The 19366-nt window shown below is 39.6% G+C and overlaps 2 protein-coding genes across 4 annotated transcripts; one reads left to right on the plus strand and one right to left on the minus strand.

The window, feature by feature from the left end:
* Positions 1 to 8420: 8420 nt before the first annotated feature.
* On the minus strand, positions 8421 to 13408 carry LOC124255435 (U6 snRNA-associated Sm-like protein LSm6). 3 transcript variants are annotated; one of them, XM_046689349.1, is made up of 4 exons: positions 13297 to 13408; positions 11539 to 11639; positions 9909 to 10022; positions 8421 to 8821 (listed from the first exon to the last, which is right to left on the minus strand). In XM_046689349.1, exons 2-4 carry the CDS (start codon positions 11627 to 11629, stop codon positions 8787 to 8789), a joined length of 240 nt encoding a protein of 79 aa, XP_046545305.1. In that variant the 5' UTR covers positions 11630 to 11639; positions 13297 to 13408; the 3' UTR covers positions 8421 to 8786. The 3 variants fall into 3 exon arrangements, with proteins under 3 accessions (XP_046545305.1, XP_046545308.1, XP_046545306.1); XM_046689352.1 differs by having other exon boundaries at positions 13292 to 13356; XM_046689350.1 differs by lacking the exon at positions 13297 to 13408 and adding an exon at positions 13097 to 13241.
* On the plus strand, positions 13396 to 19084 carry LOC124255434 (iron-sulfur cluster co-chaperone protein HscB-like). Its single transcript, XM_046689348.1, has 2 exons — positions 13396 to 13894; positions 18067 to 19084. Exons 1-2 carry the CDS (start codon positions 13430 to 13432, stop codon positions 18439 to 18441), a joined length of 840 nt encoding a protein of 279 aa, XP_046545304.1. The 5' UTR covers positions 13396 to 13429; the 3' UTR covers positions 18442 to 19084.
* The last annotated feature ends 282 nt before the right edge of the window (positions 19085 to 19366 follow it).

Here is a 19366-nt window from a genome sequence, read left to right on the forward strand (position 1 = left end):
CTCTAACCAGTCAAGACTTTGTGCTGCTGTCCATAGACATTTTCAATTTTGGTACAAATCCAGAAGGTATGTGGTTATCTTTCACCTTACCTGATACATCAGCACAACTTGACAAAGAAGTTAATTCCATCGTCTAGAAACCTTACGTTCTTAAACCCACCGTTTCACCAGTTGTCGGGTAACCTTCGTAAAGATGCGTGGAGCTAAGACAAACCAAACCAAGTCGGGTAACCTTCGTAAAGATGCGTGGAGCTAAGACAAACCAAACCAAGTCGGGTAACCTTCGTAAAGATGCGTGGAGCTAAGACAAACCAAACCAAGTCGGGTAACCTTCGTAAAGATGCGTGGAGCTAAGACAAACCAAACCAAGTCGGGTAACCTTCGTAAAGATGCGTGGAGCTAAGACAAACCAAACCAAGTCGGGTAACCTTCGTAAAGATGCGTGGAGCTAAGACAAACCAAACCAAGTCGGGTAACCTTCGTAAAGATGCGTGGAGCTAAGACAAACCAAACCAAGTCGGGTAACCTTCGTAAAGATGCGTGGAGCTCAGACAACCCAACCGAAAGGCAGAACAAAACACGTTGTAGTACTTTTTCCAACAATGTCAAAACCATGAAAATCCAAGATAGGTTGTGTGAGGAGCATGCACTTCAACATTTTGATATGCGGAATGTATATCGTACTTAAGGTTGGTTGGTTGGTTGTTTAACGCCGCACTCAGTAATATTCTAGCTATATGGCGACGGCCTGTAAAACATCTAGTCCGGACCAGACAATCCAGTGATCAACAGCATGAGCATCAGCCTACGCAATTGGGATACAATGACATGTGTCAACCAAATCAGCGAGCCTGACAACTCGATCCCGTTAGTCGCATCGGTTACTGAAGATCAATTCTAACCCGGACCTTCACGGGTCAAATTGAAAAGGAACCCCAGTGAGATGGCAGATTCAGAACCTGAGGAAACCTACACTTGCTTCATTTAGGGCTTTAGCATTGCAGGGAGGGCTAGGCTGTAGGATAAATAATGTGGTTCAGGGACTGTGAGGACTATAAAGAGCCTAATCACCGGCTTTCATATACATAGGAGCAGTTTTCCAGTCTTCGTATATCACTGAAAGCTTCAACGTATGTTTATTTATTACCCATGTGGTCAACGTATGGGTAGTTGCATACTAATCTCGTACGTCACACGAGTGTAGTATCACGTTGACCTGTGTCGTAACGACTTTTATTACCCACGTGGCCAACGTATGGGTAGTTGCATACTAATCTCGTACGTCACACGAGTGTCGTATCGCGTTGACCTGTGTCGTAACGACTTGACCTGAGATTCTAACGATTTGATTGGATAACCGATGACCTCTCAGTTAGGTCACGTTGTGACGGAACTGCTTGTTCATTCATAACAAACACGTGAATTCATTCATTCTACAACTTAGATGCATTGAGGGAATGTAAACATTTCGAACGTTGCAGCGTCGCTGTTTAATTGTGAGTCGAACTGAGACATTATATGCGTCGAAAAACATAGTGATGTTAGCCGACTGAAGCAGTTGCAAACCAAGAAACGGGGGTGCTACGGAGTAGTTTACTGAAGGAGGCTGTACGAGAGGCGATGACAACTGACATGCATCGTGACGTCGGTTACCAAGGGGACAGACGAGAAATGGCGTAGTGACGTCAATACAGTGTGACGTCATGCAAAAGCTTACGTCAGAACAAAATTCTCCCGCAACCTCTTTATGAAACCGGTTTCGGTTTGAAACCACAACGATACCAAAACTACGCTATTTTGTCAATTTAATGCATGTAAGACGTGGGTAATAAATAAAATACCACACTCGGTCTCATTACATACGAATTAAATGAAACTCGTGACCTTCCTATGGTTTCTGACCTCGCTTTCGCTCGGTCAGATTCCATAGGAAGGACACTCGTTTCGTATAATTCGTATGTAATGAGACCTCGTGTAGTATTCTCTATTTATCGCAGACAAATCAAAGAGTTAAAGAGTTTGTCTTGTATTCCCCAACAAAGACACCAAGTACAAACTGGCTGAAGCCAATGTCACGCCAAACCTGTATGCAGCGTCTTTGATGGCCTCTTACTAAAAGTTCCGCTTTTCCACACTTATAATAATAATAATCATCATAATATTTGTTTGTGAGTTCAACTTTTGTGGCAGTGGTAAGACTAACATCTGGAAATACGACGGTCATTGTCAGAATCACTACAGTCACTGTCAGAATCACTACAGTCATTGTCAGAATCACTACAGTCATTGTGGCGGACCCAACCTCCATCTGATGAATCTCACAAGCTGAAGAAGTTTATTCCTACTTTCAATGCGAGAAACCTTCCCACAAAGTAGTTCTTGCAGAGAGTAGGAAACAACAAATGTCATTTGACTCAAACTTTCAAGAGTTTCCATATTCAAATTATACTGGATCTGGCGTCCTTCTGTTTTTCAAACAAAGTCTGATTCGGCTTTAAGTTTCTTCTGAGTTTCTGTTCAACAAATCTGTCAAACTCTTCACGAGAAGTAGATATCTGCTATAAGATACCGTCAAACGTTGTCGGGTGACTCCATGAATAAACTGGCGAAAAAAACACGTGCAAAGTATAATGAAGAACGGACTGAGCTGTCCCGGCGACCCAACCGGTGAGGTTAAACAACCCTGCTTTTCAAGCCCTGTATTATACCCAATCAAGTAGCACTCCTACCAAGAATATGTTCCCATATATCTGGCTTTACTGCAAACATAAATCAATTTCATTCCAATTAACTCAACGAATGAAATTGTATTATTCAGTCTTTCTTATATACATTCATAAGCGAAATTATATTTCACTGAATCGGTCCTTTGTGGAACAGAATAGCAATCCAACGGACTCCTTCGCCTGGTTGAAGTTGGCTGGTCTTAAATGTGAAACTGAGGGCTTCCTTTTTGCTAATCAGGACCAGTAACTTCCAACTCGCTATCGCCAAAATGTGATTCTTAAAGAAGATATTAACATGAAATGTCGACTGTGTAATGAATTTACAGAGACTGTCCAACACCATGCCAGTGGATGCCCTTCCTTAGCACAAACAGCATATCTTAAAAGACATGATGGTATGGCTCGTTGCTTTTACTACCGTCTCCGACATGCCTGTGGCTTTATTTGACTCCAAGGTCCATCCATGGTACGACCCTGAACATGTCTAGGGCGTCATGGAAAATGACAGCTTTAAACTTCTTTGGAATAGGCCCATATACAGCCTCAGAAGAATTCCTGCCAACAAACCTGATCTTGTCCTTTTGATAAAGGCAATGAATTTATTTATATCATTGAATTTCCTGCTCCTTTGACGTGATTGGCAAGATTCAGGAAAAGCATGATATCCGGACCTCGACTTTGAAATATCTCGCTTGCATCCCAAGCACACTGTTGTCAGACTCCCCATTGTTCTCGGTGCTCTTGGTTTGGTACCTCCTTATCTCTTGGCGCAGATCTTGGCCCTTCTGACACTGCAGAAGGCTGCAGTGTTTTGGAGTCTACATATTAATATATCATGACTCTAATATCCCCAATGAAATTAAATGTATGAATGTTTAAGATTAAGGCTGATTAGTAATATATGGAAATATATTGTTTTGAAACTCGTGCTTATATTTATCATCTCTCATGACTATTATTATTTATCAAACCGATATGAAGCTTAACTATATCTGCAAAAAGAAATAGATCAACAGAAAACATATTCAGTAGGAAAGCATGGACGCCGTCATGTAAACAAACGCAGATGCATGAATTTGAATAGCTTGTATGCATGGACTATCTCATTCAACAACTTTAATTTATGCAACACAGTTCTGAATAAACAATGCCATTTAGAAAGCGGTCAAATGTAACATATGTTATATCTGGGATTACACTTCCTCAGTAGACTCTAGTACTGTTTGAGGTTGAGTCCCTTACGGGATTCAGCAATGGCTGAATGGGCTAGATCGCTAACGTTGATGTAACCCGCTCAGGCATAGCTGACGTTGTGTGCTAGCGATGAGGTGAACTCTGAGAGTGTGGGTCAAACGTAGAAACATAATTGGGGAGACCGGGATTCGAACCCAAGGTCATAGACTTTTGGCGACGCAGCTCCTCACATCGCAATGCTACATCTTAGACGACGCCAAATTTCAAACAAATCCTTGCAGAAATTCTGGGGATAACCCGCCATCAACTTACAGACAAAAGGAGTCTTATACACAGGGTCTTGTAACGCAAAAACACTAGCATCAAGACATATATTGTCCTATATGGCAAAGATCCCGTCTGTAACAATATACACCTTGATTCAACGTTTGTGTCTTTTCAGGGTTTTATTTTTTGTCGGTCGGATTCTTTTCGTTACAAGCCCCTGTTGTCTTCTAATAAGTTTACCGCTTCGGAATGGAGACGGCAAGTAGATAGTGTTGGTCATTGATAGCAGACCTTTCCTGACTATTCCATTGTCAACCTGGCAACATGCAAAATGGCGAGGTTACCGGATGATATATACAAGTGGTAACGAATGCTGACAGAGGGAACGTGCTTGCAATCTCAACAAGGCGACTCAGATATAGCACAAACATATCTCTTATATAAGTCATTTATATTCATGATGAAAACGTACAATTAGTGTTGTATGAGCTCACCAGTAAAGAGGATTAAAAAATCAGGCTATTAAAAATCTAGTTTACAAAGCACCGTTTAAATGCGAATTTCTACATTCCGCTATATACTGTTTACACTGATTCATTAGTAGTGGTATGTCGTATTGGCATATGTTTTACATTTGTCCTGAATTCTGAAAACATTCCATTGCTGCAATCATACAGTCAAACGTTTGGCTCTCTAGACCATTCGGATTCATTGTAAAATGCAACAATATAATACCTAGCGAATTAAGCTGAAGAATATGGTCAGAAGCTTCGAACCCGTGAAGGGGCGGTGGGGTAGCCTAGTGGTTAAAGCGTTGGCTCGTCACGCCGAAGAAGCGGGTTCGAATCCCCACATGGGTACATTGTGTGAAGCCCATTTCTGGTGTCCCCCGCCGTGATGTTGCTGGAATCAGTCAGTCAGTCGAACCCGTGAAGTTCTGGGTTAGAATTGGTCTTCAGCAGCCCATGCCTGTCATAAGGGACGGTTAGCGTGATCGGGTGGTCAGACTTGCTGATTTGGTTGACACACGTCATTGTATGCTCATGTTGGTGATCACTGGATTGTCTGGTCCAGACCCGAATATTTTAAGATTGATGCCATATAACTGTAATACTGCGGAGTGCGGCGTTAAACAACAAACAGAAACCTCGAATTAGTAAAACTAGATTTTCACATCCGTGTTTGTGGATAGGCGGTTGTCTTGGTTGATTCATGCTATCGTATCCTATCCTCCGATCATAATGTCTATGACTGGATTGTCTCGTGGGGACGGGATTATTCACAGATTATCGTCTTGAAAACAGTTCTGTCCATAAATAAACCGACATAGATATAACGAATATGGACGGGGCTTTTTTTAAAATCTATGCGTGATGACAACACGTACAAATTTACACTGTCGTGATCACACTGGATATTGCATGCGCATCCCGGCTATTGCATGCTTAAAACTGCATCAGTAGGAAATTCGCAAAACATTTAAAGTGCACGTGAAACCAAGTCAGTTAAAGTACAGTTTCTTTGAAGTTTTTTAACTGTTAAAAGAAAGTTGGTGACGTGAGTTTAGTTTTACGCCACACTCAATATTCCAGCTATAGGGCAGCGGTCTGTAAACAATCGAGCCTTGGCCAGATAATCCAGTGATCAACAGCATGAGTATCCTTCTACACAATTGGGATACGAAGACGTGTGTCAACAAAGTCAGCGAGCCTGACCACCCGATCCCGTTAGTCGCCTCTTACGACAAGCATGGGTTGCTGAAGACCAATGCTAACCCGGCTCTTCACGAGTTAAAGTTGGTGAAAGCCAAAAATTGTGTACCTTGTGCCACACTTATTTCAAAATGAGCGGCTGCGTGCGGTTGGAATTGCACAAAACCTGATTTTACAATGTGTTCTGGCGTTCATCGTAACACCATACAGACCGGCAACACCCAAACACATTCCAGTAACCTTCAGGGCGGCAACTTCACGTCGGCAAGATAATCATGTCTGTCTGCTCACCTGCGAAATGGATTCGACCGCCTGCTGCCTGGCATGGTAAGGGCATGTACCACTGTTTCACTTTTAAACAGACAAGTCCAGGTGTTAAATTGACAACGAGGATGGCCTTCATGGAGCGCGTTTAGACGTTGGATGGAACGTTGCTCTGAACATTCGCTCCGAATTCCAAACCCACTGCGTCTGTTCGTGGTCCAGATCGAGAATCACATCCCTCAATTCTTCTTCTGGCATCGTCAATGAAGCGCCGTTTTCAAGCTTGAGTCACTGCTGACGACCATGTCCGATACTGATTGGTCCCACTTTCAGCCTGACAGCAGGCTGCTGACAGTTAGGGACGTTTGTTGAAACTGACATGTTCATGGACATCAGAATGTTGTTGTTCAAAATAGTTCATTGTTTTTGTATATGTGTGATATATCCCTGTGACGCACGCGAACCTTTTCCCCTACTAGTTTTGTATGTACATGTAACTGGGTACGGCAGTACTGACTGACTGACTGAGTTTGGTTTTACGCCGCTTTTAGCAATATTCCAGCAATATCACGGCGGGGGACACCAGAAATGGGCTTCACTCATTGTACCCATGTGGGGAATCGAACCAGGGTCTTCGGCGCGACGAGCCAACGCTTCAACCACTAGACTACCCCACCGCCCCGGTACGGCAGTAAACGGAAAACCCAATCAAGATGAGACGAACGACATTGGACCCGTAAGATTATCAAACTGGTCAACATTGTATTTCACGAACTATTTCAAGTACGAACGACCCTAATGTCAGACATTTGTGCATACATCCTGATACCAGCCTTTTTCTCATTATCTCGACATGGACTTTGATCTCGCAAACACGGATTCTAATCTAGAATATGTTATGAAATGTCTCCAAACCTTTTTGCCTTGCACAAGTTGACACATAAAAGGCACAGACTTTGATAAGTGGGAGAGGTGAGGGGTTGATTTAGTATGGAGACTAGACATATACATTTTAGGCATAATGCAAAACTAGATATATTTCAAAAGAACTGGTAGCCCTAAAGTTTCTTTTCAAGAGTTGGAATCCAGCTCCAGCTTCCTGTAATCGTCAGGGATGATACATTCTTTTGTGATACTCAGACTTATTCTCAGAGTGAGTGAGTGATTATAGTTTTACGCAGCTTTTAGCAATATTCCAGCAATATATCACGGTGGGGATCACCAGAAATGGGCTTCAGACATTGTGCCCATGTGGGGATTCGAACCGGGTCTTCAGTGTGACGAGCAGACGCTTTAACCACCAGGCCACCCCCATTCTCAGACAGATATTCAGCAGACTTACTGCTACATCCTCTGTAAAAGTCTCAGATGGGCTGGCAGACCGGTTATTGACACTATGAGAAACAAATCATGATACGATGAAACACAATCACGAATTACAACCACTGGATCTATTGTGTCCAAGTATCGCTAAGATCCCTCCGGCGTTCAGAGGTAATCGATAGCCCCATGTCATTCGCCCATGGTATGGATCTTTGCTCACAGTTTCCATCACTGGATTTTCTGGTACAGAATCCCTTACATACAGACCATTGTCATGTAGCCGGAATATTTCCCAGTGCAAGTTAATAAACAAACACACCATCTTGTGTCAGGATATCCAATGACATATCATGATGTATCACTGTGTATCCTACTGCCAGATTACGATTTCCCATTTATTCATGAACTGTGAAGATCCAAGTTAGAATTGGTCTTTAGCAACCCATGGTTGCCCTAAGAGGCGAATAATGACACTTCATCATATCCCAATTGCTTAGATCGATTGTCTTGTCTAAAACTGGATTATCTAGTCCATACTCAATTATTTAAAGATTCAAGTCATATAGCTGGAATATTGCTGAGTGCAGCTTAAAACAAACAAACAAAACCACTTGTTCATGCCTCCAGAAAATATATTGGTCGTTACAATGACTCAATATCAGTATTAGTCACAGAACCTGAGCACTCCATACAAATTCTAACTTAATCCATACTAGCAGGTAAAAAATACATTTCAAAATGAGTGAGATAGTTCGGAAACATTATCCCATGGGCATCACATACACAAATAACTAAATCTTACATTTTGTGATGGAAAGGCTGTTTGCTTATGTAGTAGTAGTAGGCTTCATAGTGTCCACAGTATTATGTCCACAGATTCCTGAAGCTATTTTCATCACATCTGTTTACTTGTAGCATGTTAACTGAAAGAAGATTAGTCTTTAATATTGTTTTATTTCTGCTGATATTTTATGGACAAGGACATCAAAATGTACAACAAAACATTTCAAAATGTCAGTATGACAGACAACAATGTGTGTATTTAGAAACAAAGAAGTTCATCTTCCCGCTTGATCAGTATAGATGAGAGGTGTTGGTACATGGTCGATGAGGGGAACCGATACACATACATCATGTTCTATGGTCAACTCATTATACACCATTAGCTGGACACCACCAGCTGAGGTGTACATCACATGATCTGTCACAAGGAGATTCCATGAGTTTTTGATTGCATGGGTGATGATTGGATGAAGTGCATTGTGATACCACTAGTTATACCACATTGATATACCACTAGCTATATCCGTCTCTTCTGTGTGCTGATGTATAACACTGAAAAAAAAGAGAGAAAAATTCCATTCAATTAAATTCACACTTTTAACGAATACCTCAAGTATTATCTATGTAATGTTAAGTCTATATACTGGTTTCCTACAAATTGTAATTCCATTTCCAAATAGGTGAGTACAAACAAGAAACAAATGTGTCTGCCCTCCGGTGATATTGTCTGGTTTGATTTAGCATGTTTAGCAGACCAGTTGTCATTTGAGAAAAAACTGCTCAAAGGGTCTTTCTAATTGGACAAATAATGTTGTCCTTGTGCATTGACATTCACCCTATCGATAGCATAACCACGAGGGAAGGAAGTGGGTCCAAGCCTTAAGCTACCAATACATCCCAATGTTCAGCATGAGAAGGAAATTCACCTGTTAGATAGTCATTATTCAGTAATTTATATGTGAGAAAATATGGATCAAGGCCACCTGCAGTATTGCAGGAATATCATGGCAAAAGAGACATCCAACTTTTGGCATACTGCATGAAGAGCTTTAGTTAAACCCCATGGTATCACTGTTTGTTTGTTAACTGCACTCAGCAATATTCAAGCTATGGCGGTCTGTAAATAATCAAGCCTGGACCAGACAATCCAGTGATCAACAGCAAGAAAGTCAATCTATGCAATTAGGGTACATTGACATGTGTCAACCAAGTCAGCGAGTCTGACCAACCCATTCCTTTAGTCACATCCTACGACAAGCATGGGTTACTGAAGGCAAATTCTAACCTGGATCTTCACAGATTCATGGTATCACTGAAACTACTAAACTCACTATCAGTATCACTATTTGATCAAGCCAACAAGGGGAATGTGTTTTAAGGAAAAGGGGGAAAAGAACCATGGTATCGCTGAAAATATTAGGCTCATTACACATGTGACATGCTCAATTATATTTGCACCTTTTGATATAGAAAATATACATAATGTTCATTCAGGGAAAGTGGGATAGAATTTCAGTTTTCTCTGATACTAGTTAAACGCTAACATTTTTAAAAGAAAATCCAATCAAACTTGACAACAAAACACTTCATTCTTGCTCAAAGAGCTACCATTCATTCAATGGATTCTTAAAATTATTACCATTATTTCCTCTGATAAAAGCATCACCATATTTATTTTTCAACTGCCCATTGACATACTCCTCTGTCTGTTCCAAGGCGATGTTCATGTATCCATCCAAACAAGCCAACACTCCTGCAACACCACAAACATGGATGTGATAATATCTGACACAATAATACTTATATCACAGTTGGGACTTATCAAGATATCCAAAGAGGTGGAAAAATGACCTCATTGTAGCAAACGTCAGCAAAATTTCATAAACCGGAGGTGCAGGTCTTTGCTAAGGTGACTCTTATACAAATAACAGGAATGCGATATAACTTGGAATCTCAATTGTAAAATTATGGTACTCTAGACACAGCTTATTTCATATTTGTTTCTTATCACAGTAAAGAGATTGATGTGGGTTTTATGCTTCTTTGCAAAGCATTTCAGTAAAATTATTTTCTGAAAGCTTAAAAGGTCACATGCAGCGTAAAAACACAACTTTGCAGATTCTGATACCTTTTCGGTATGGACTTACCGGAAACAAAGCGTCAAAATGCAAATTCAACTTATAAAGTTGAAAAATAGCGATGAAAAAGAAAACGCGTCGCGAAATCGGAGTTCAAAGCGTTTCACTAATTTTCCCCAGACTTTTCTGGGGAATCACGGAGTTTCAACAGCTGGGCTGCGCTCATAGCACGTCGCCAGTGAAATAGGTTTAGCGCAACTTGGAGGCGGGCTGTCTGGTGAATACTCGGTGAAGGCTTTGGTGTGAGCTATTTTCATAATGTTTTGTTGATATCTCACAGTAGCGAGCTTTTTGTATGTTATGACAGTAAATAAACTGTTTATATAATTTCATTTGTCTATTTCACCACACGTTCTTCTTACGAGTCACTTTCTCAGTTCGATACTTAAAAGCAATGTCATTATTTAGAGTTGACACAATTTCTAACTGTGATATAGATATGTAAGCTGTCACAGACAAAACTCAATGTCTTGTTTTATTGACACCTGTGTGTCTGCCTGCCTGTCTGCTAATGACAATATTCAATACACAACTGCGATCACTGACCACATGCAATTTGAACTTAACACCAATCAGGCTATACACCATAAACAAAGCGCATTGATTTATGGCCCGAGTTTGGTCTCTGTCACATTATGTAATTACACAGACAGGCAGGTGTGATACTTGAACACATGACATGTTATGATGTCTGTTGATTGCAAAATGTTATACACAAAAAATGAGCATGTATTTACAAAACCCAACTCTCTATATATATACACACACAATGAGCCGTGAAGGCGGCATCTGCTAATGAACCAGCCGTTACACTTGAGTGCACACCCACCCGCTCTGACTGGGTTGGTATCCCGGCTGCTTCGTTTTGAGGGGAGGTAAACCCAAGTACAAAATATTGCACTTTTGAAAGCTTAATGTCAGAGGAAAGCAAAGGAGAGGGGCTGTATACAATGACAACTTTGGTGAACTCACAAGCATCAGTACAGTCGTGACAAACCTGAGGTAGTTTTTGCAGTACCATGTCATACTGTGCGCAGACCCCGCCATCAAATGAAGTTTCATTTTCAAGTTTTCATCATTGAAAATTTAAATAAAACCAATCACAATAAGATCACTCCTATTTCTCCTCACCTCGATAATCTACCCCCGAGTTCAGCTTCACCATGACAGGGCGACCAATAATTTGCTTCAGGAACTCACTGGGTGTCTGCTTACGACTCATTGTCAATCAGCTGAAAGAGAGGCGCAACTATAGGATGGCTGAGTGAGTGTTCTTCAGTCAAGGCTACTTTGAACAGTATTACCTGTTGAGCAAGTTTCTGACATTTACCACATTCCCTTAAACAACATGCATGGGTATGGTGCTGACATACCAATGATCATAATTGTGGAGATTTTAGGATTTGAACCCATGGTCATAGGACAATTACACACAACTAAGTAATTCAACTCTGCTGATACGAGCAAGGATGGCACTATCATCATAGCATGTGTCAGGCCCTGATTTCTCGAAACAAACTTAAGTCCAAGTTTTGACTTAAATTCGAGTTTTTACTCAAATTTGTGAAAAGGCAGGAAAATGCATTTCCCAGAATGAACTGAAATCGATATCAAACTCAAACATAGTAGACAATTTGAGTTTAGTGGATAGATTACTTAAATTGTTTTGGGCTTTTTTATTTTAAAAATGCAGTTGAGTTAAACATTCAGCTGTTTCAAATTGTCAAACTCAGTTTGAAATTTGAGTAAAACCTAAGTTTGTTTCTAGAAATCGGGGCCTGGTTTGTCTCAAGTTAAAGGTTTATAGAATGCCAGGATGAAGACTAACAGCTCATCTCTGAAATGAACATATTTTACAGAAAATAAAAGTTTTTAAATTAAAATCATTAATACAATAAAAAGTAGCCCGGAGACTTTCTTAGGAAATCTAGACTTGCCACATTTTCTAGACTTGCGTGGGCTTTCTTGGATATATTTGCTTCTGGGTCTGTATGACAGACTAGCCAGGATGCTGACAGCACTCCTCATATTTTATCAGTATCCAGAGTAGAAACTGTCTTCGGTTAAGTTCCTGACACTGGGATATACACCACTTACTCACCAAAACACAAAAATACCCTGTTATATTTAGGATTACACTTTCTTGTACTGTTATCAAACCAATTTGATTCAACACTGAGCAGGTGTTTTTGATTTTCAGATGGGACACTACACAAAAAAGTAGAGTTGGATCATAGGTTTTCGGACATCATATATTTTCAGATTGTCAGTGCTTACCCCGACTATAATGTGGCATGTCACGTCACGCAAACATTGCAATTCAAAGTCTTGAATAATGGCTCATTGTTTAGGATAAAGATATCTTTTAGTGAGATGTTATATAATCGTTCTTGTAAGTCCTGTAATTTGAAAGAAAACAACTAATGTTCCTTTAGTGTCCATAATACGAGGATACTAGGCTTAGAATTTGAAGTTTGAAAGTGTTAATACTGTTATCCCAAATTTTGTTCCTCCCGTTCCCCCATCCCTAATGATATCGAGATCCACAAAACTATTAACAAAACCTAACAATTAATAAAGAACTCACAAAAATAACTAAAAGCCCAAAACTTAATTACAATATATAGGGTCGAACCACGTTGTATGATAAGGGCCCCCCAAATGCATTGTGATTTAACAAAATACAAACACCCGAAAAGACAAAAACTGTAGTGGTCGTGTGAAGTAAATCAGTTCACATGTAACCATTGTGGGATACAAGCCAGTAAATCACATGCACCATGTAGTTGTCTTGTGAAACATAGAAACTTAGTTTTCCGCGAACTTAAGTAATCTAATATGTTGTTTTCCACATGTCACATATCAGTCAGAGTTATCAACCTGCCTTACATGTCAGTATAAGAAGAGTGTTTGTAACGTTTTCTTTCCACAAACGAACTGGTAATCTAACCTCTCGCGAGATTTGGAGAGGGTGCTGGTTGAGCAATATGCATGACATGTGACTTATCACGCGAGATTCAACATGGCAGCCTCCATTGCCATGATGCGCAATTTTCAGACCTATTCTGCCAATTTTATATATAAAACGTTGAGAAACAAAGGAAGAATACCACAACGCAATAAACACAGCAGTATACTGCTTTATGAAAACTCGTCAAATGGTACCGTGCGTTTTGTCAGACGGTTTTGTACAAATGCAACGAATTGTATATTCGAAACTCACAGAAGCAGACGAATATTTTCGACATCAACTGTCAGGTTCTACTCATCAGGCAGAAAATGCTGGAAATGTAATAGAGACACATCTGCCTCATCGGAATTGTATTTCTGTGAATGTGGTGTTGTTCAAGCTTCCATCAGTGATATGAACTATTTCTCTCTCTTTGGCATTGACATAACCTTTGACATTGATGAACAGTCTCTCTCAAGGATGCACAAAGACCTCCAGATGAAACTACACCCAGACAAGTTCACTCTAAAATCAGAGGTGACATGATTCAGGCATACAAGTTAAATTGCCATCAGACATGCAAGATATGGGTTCATTTATCAATGTTTGTTACACCACAGAATTGTGAAAAATGTCCATGTTAGGATCCTAACATACTGAAGCTGTTGTAACCACAGGTACTACAGAAATGTGCCCCAGGACGAGTCCATTCCGCATTGTGCCGTTTTCTTGATCAGGACTATCCTTCTGTTGTATATATAAGTAATGAGTATTTCGCGATGCACAATACCACTTGCGATCAGGCAAACAGGAACAACTAACTACACATGGTTTTGGTTTTAGATTAAGGAATATGGAGTCGTCCGCCGTTTAGATTACAGGATACCCTTCTGTATTTTAACTTTGTTTAGGGTACATTTCTGTATACAGAAACGCACCTGGGGTACACATCTGTAGTACCTGTGCCAAAAACGACCCCTTCAGTGATACTAACAACATGGTACCCAGCTAACACATACAGGAATTCTTACAGTACCCAGATATACCATATATTACCGTAGTTAAGCTGGTCTCATAGATAAGCCGATCCCCTAATTTGACCCTTAAAATCAGTATCAAAATTATATGTTTCGTACATAATCCGACCTTTGCGATGGGTTCCTAGTCGTGGCCAGCTCAGACCACAACCTGTTACAAGACAACTGGCAGTTACAGACAATTATAACTTTGGTCCGCATTATTCACAGAAATCACAATCATATTGTATCACCTCGTGCCTCGAAATGTAGGTGACAGAAAATGGATATGTATATATATTCTGTTACGCTGAATGTCATATTTATTGTAGCTGGACGATCACATGTCAACAAACTGGCATGCTTATTTCACCTAATTCCATGCACGTACAACTTCCGCTTACCACGTTCATGAGGGTATGCTTTTCACTCCAAAGGCGATAAAAAAAAATACCCAGTAAGGGGAAGTGTAGTTACATGATAATGAAGATTTCATGATGTCACTCCAAGTGGGAAACACGTGATTCATTCATAACAGCTATTCATTTAAGGCGGTCTTCACCCTCCTCCCAGGTCGGTGGGGTAGCCTAGTGGTCAAAGCATTTGCTTGTCATTGCGAAGGCCCGGGTTCAATTCCCCACATGGGTACAATGTGTGAAGCTCATTTCTGGTGTCCCCCACCATGATATTGCTGGAATATTGCTAAAAGCGTCGTAAAACCATACTCACTCACTCACTCACCCTCCTCCCAATAGAAATTAAATCTCCGAAAACACATTTTAGTACTTGGTAATGATCAAGAAAGCTGTAAAACTATTGTAATTTGTAAATATCCTCCTGTTATGGGTTTTCAGACACTTAAGAACATCTGTTGTTGTATCGATTATGAAACATGTCTCTAACTTATTGAAGATAACTTTAACTAAGCACAAGCCATAATTCAAGAATATATGTCTGTGTGAAGCAACACCCTTGTTACAGCCCAAGTGAACACTGCCAACAGAAAACATATGATCCAACGACAATATAGATAATCTTGAATGTGATGTGAGATGTTGTCATAAATCTAGTGTTGAAAATTTACAGACTTACAGAGGTCCTTACAAATACCATAGAAATCCTTAACATGCTTAGGGCCCCAGCAAATGGCGGTCATTTAAGGCTCTCATCAAATGCATTTGATTTCAACAGTTATCCTGTCCAATGTCAATGTCTCACAGACATATATATTAGATAGCGCAGCAACGAATCCACTAAGACACACGTCACAAATACTGGATAATGCATACGAATACTGGCAAATACAATAACAAGTCAGCAGTTGATGTAATATTCAATGAAACAATAACAAAATACATTATTTGACATGTTTTACCATGTTGACAGTGTTAATTTATCATGACAATGACCAGTGACCATTCAGTTTAAATATAAAAGAGTGTTGACTATCATCCTGACTGGCATAGATATATTCCATTTAGCATATCTCATTTTGATAAATAACACTCAAATTCAAGTGAAAACACTTATCTTTATGAAATCAACAAATTTTCGATTCAAGTGATCACAAATAACAAATTGAATTTGTGAAGGGATACGGTTCGATTAACTGAATATACAGTAAGACTATAGAATACCTTCCATTATCTTTGAAAGCACACAAGTTTACTTTTGGTTAGGTTTAGGGTCAGGGTTAGGGTGACGTGACGCTAAACGATATGGCTGGTAGGTATCCGGCAGGGATTGGGAAAGGCAGGGGCCATGGGCCATTTTGCACATTAGAAAAAAAAATGGCCCATTAAAATTTTGAAGTTTACGATTGATGCAAGGGCAGTGGCCCATTCTAAATTCAGAAAATGGCTAATCATCCTGAAAATGGCCCATTGTCAAAGTTCTCTTTCCCAATCCCTGTATCCGGTATTCTGTAGGTGTACCGAATATACCAGTGAATCATTACAGCCCTGATATTCGGTACATATTTGTTTGTGTATATTTAGATTGTTAATATACTCATCAGAGCTACAGATAACTTTTTGGGTCATAGAGTTATGTACTCGCTTGTGTTCATCTCAGTTGGGTATCCTAATTTTCCTTTGAGTAACCAAATAAATTGTACTCACCTCATTCAAAGACATTTGGGTATTTTGCCACTTTCCATTAATATTAAAAATGTAATAAAGTTTAAATGTTAGTGTTTGTGATTTATATTTTATCTGTATTATGAGAAACTGCAAGTTGTCAAGTCCATTTCCTGAAATAGAACCTCTCAGTATACCTCAGTTATTTTATCTATCCCCTGGTACGCAAGCTAAGATTTGACATTTTTGTATGTACGCATGTAAGATCACATTTATTGAGTATTTACAAAAGTTCAAGCATACTTGTATGCAATAGACTTAATAGGAATTAAGTTTTCACATAAATATTTGCGTAATTTACGCAGATACGCAGCTTATCTGTACCTCTGACTCATGGAAACGAATAAGGGAACACCTGAGAGTACGAGTGTTCCTTTATTCTTTTCCAGGTTTCTTCACAAACTTTGTGGGTGAAATTCTGGAAAAGAATAAGGGGAACACGTACTTTCATGTGTTCCATTATTCGTTTCCATGAGTACAGTGTTCACGAATGGTGTTTCAAAGTCACAGGACATTGGGTCCTGTAAGTTTCAGATGTCTGTCTCACCCATTGAAAATGCACAGGACCCATGGAATAAAATTAAACACACATTTCAGATTTAATATTTCTTATAATTGACATTGAAATTATTAACAAACATGAGATTTATAAACAGCAAACAAGTGTCACATGTCACATAAAACAACTTCAGTCAGAGTCATTGTGAAATATACAGTCAGACACTGGGGCCGGTGGGTTGTAGACTTCTGTCTGACCGTTGGCGAATCTGCCGGATTTGTCAGAGGGTCAGACGTTATTCGTGAACACTGGAGTATATTGAGATTGTTCCTTTTGGTCTTTTGACTGAGTCAGCCTGGACAGTCTTTTCATAGATGCCTTATGTATGTTCTGTTTATTGGAAGAACCTTTCCTTGACAGAGGTCTACTGTTCAGATTAAAAAATGATAACATGCAGTAGCAGAGATTTGTGCCAACTGGTAATGCTTCTTCATGACTGATATTTATCATCATGGGATTGTTTTGAAAGATGCCAGTTGATGGGATGGAAGCAAAACAACATGAAAAAACCCCTGAGAGTTTGTGTCCTGTAGTTTATTATATTGTATGCACAGTGTTTGTCTAGAACACATGCACTTACACTTTTCAAATTTGACCTAGTTGTTTATGTCAGTGATCTATATGCTGACACAAAGTGAGTGCAATACTGAACAAACTTTGTGTATAACAACTTCTATTTGGTGAATGCAACGTTTCGGTACAGAAAAACAGATTCTTGTACCGTTGTCAGGCAGGAATGTTGTTAAAGTTTGTTCAAAATTTACTTCCCAACATCTAAAATGCCACTCATAGAAGACAAAGGGAGTGAATGACTATTGCTTAACACCAATTTTACCAATATTCCAGCAATATCATGGCAGGGACACCAGAAATACCCATGTGGTGAATCGAACGAGGGTGTTTTGTGTGACGGGCAAATGCTTTAACCACTAGGTTGCCCCACAACCCCCATTGACACAAAAGTCTTTCCTTATCGTATTGCTCATTTCATTGCAGGAGGAAAGACATCATGCTGATCAGCAATCAGCGCTTGTGAATAAAGGCTACTACACATTACTGAAGCCACTGTCTCGAGGCCTGTACATGCTGGAACACTATGGTTACGCTATAGAGGAGAGCACAGGAGATGTCGACCCAGAGTTCCTCATGGACATAATGGATATGAATGAAAGACTAGATGAGGCTGGATCAGACGAGGAAGTCCGAGAAATTGAGGAAGAAGTTACATCCCTTATTCAGAACATTATCAAGGATATATCATCAGCATTCAAGGACAAGGATCTGGATCTTGCAAAGAGGTTGATCATAAGATATCAATATTTTGGAAACATAGATGATAAAGTCAGAGAACGTTACAGGAAAGCTATGTAGTGAACATATTCTTTCTATTTTCCATAACAAGGATTTCTTAATGCATTGAACTTTTGAAGAAGTGGTACTCTAAAAGCAATCGGAATTGTACTATGTATAGTGGTACATAATACTATTGGCTATTGTAAATGAAATTTCTAACCCCAGGTAGTGGCAACAAAATATTAAAACACTTGGTGAGAAGAGAATTTTACAGATTATTTGAAATTTTTATACAGTGAGCATATCCATTTGCATAATAAGCCTGTAATGATACATTTTCAATTAAGTCCACAATTTGGGGTACAAGGTTAACATGGATAGGTATCAGCTTCAAAATCAAACTGATTCTGAGGTTGGGTATGGGTCCTATTAGGTCTGAAACAATAGAAACAGGATAACAATATCGCTTTAAGGAAGGAATAAGCTTCAACCACAATGATCCATGTAGATGCTTGAGCAGGTCATCCTGCGCATGCAGTCACATGACATTCATAGCCATGATGTGCTTAAGGCAACAGTTATCACTCATATGAAACTGGGATTGAGCAGTTTTGGGACAAGTATAAGTTTGTTAACAGTGTATGCTAACTAGATGAATTACATATATGTGTGTGACTTGCTGAAAGTATTTCTATTATTCAAGAATAAATACTTCCATTGATATGTTGTGTTAATGTTATACTTTATGATTATCAACATTCATTCCACTTATGCTGGGACACATAATCAAATTGCAAGCATATGTAGGTCACCTGATGAGAGGTTTTACATTGAATTTGTAAGATTGGCCATAACTAATCTTGTAGCCCATCTTTCACTGTCCATCTAATGTCAATTTCACTGTCAACTAATCCTTTCTTCAGTGTCCATCTTTCTGTGTTTCTGTCAGAACTAATTGTTTTGTCCATCTGTATGTGCTTCTGTCCTAACTAAAATAAAAAAA

The sequence above is a fragment of the Haliotis rubra genome, unplaced genomic scaffold, assembly GCF_003918875.1.
Source record: "Haliotis rubra isolate DU_JTF1 unplaced genomic scaffold, ASM391887v1 Scf60, whole genome shotgun sequence".
Lineage (NCBI taxonomy): Eukaryota > Metazoa > Mollusca > Gastropoda > Lepetellida > Haliotidae > Haliotis > Haliotis rubra.

Bases quoted from the DNA above. Each gene is read 5' to 3' on its own strand.
- LOC124255435 (XM_046689349.1), bottom strand. From the start codon at position 11,629: ATGAGTCGTAAGCAGACACCCAGTGAGTTCCTGAAGCAAATTATTGGT. The intron at 10,023-11,538 runs GTGAGGAGAAAT...GTGGTGTTGCAG, and splicing joins CTCGGGGGTAGATTATCGAG to GAGTGTTGGCTTGTTTGGAT. The intron at 8,822-9,908 runs GTAATAATTTTA...CTTTTTTTTCAG, and splicing joins TTTTATCAGAGGAAATAATG to TGTTATACATCAGCACACAG.
- LOC124255434 (XM_046689348.1), top strand. From the start codon at position 13,430: ATGGCAGCCTCCATTGCCATGATGCGCAATTTTCAGACCTATTCTGCC. The intron at 13,895-18,066 runs GTGACATGATTC...ATTTCATTGCAG, and splicing joins AGTTCACTCTAAAATCAGAG to GAGGAAAGACATCATGCTGA.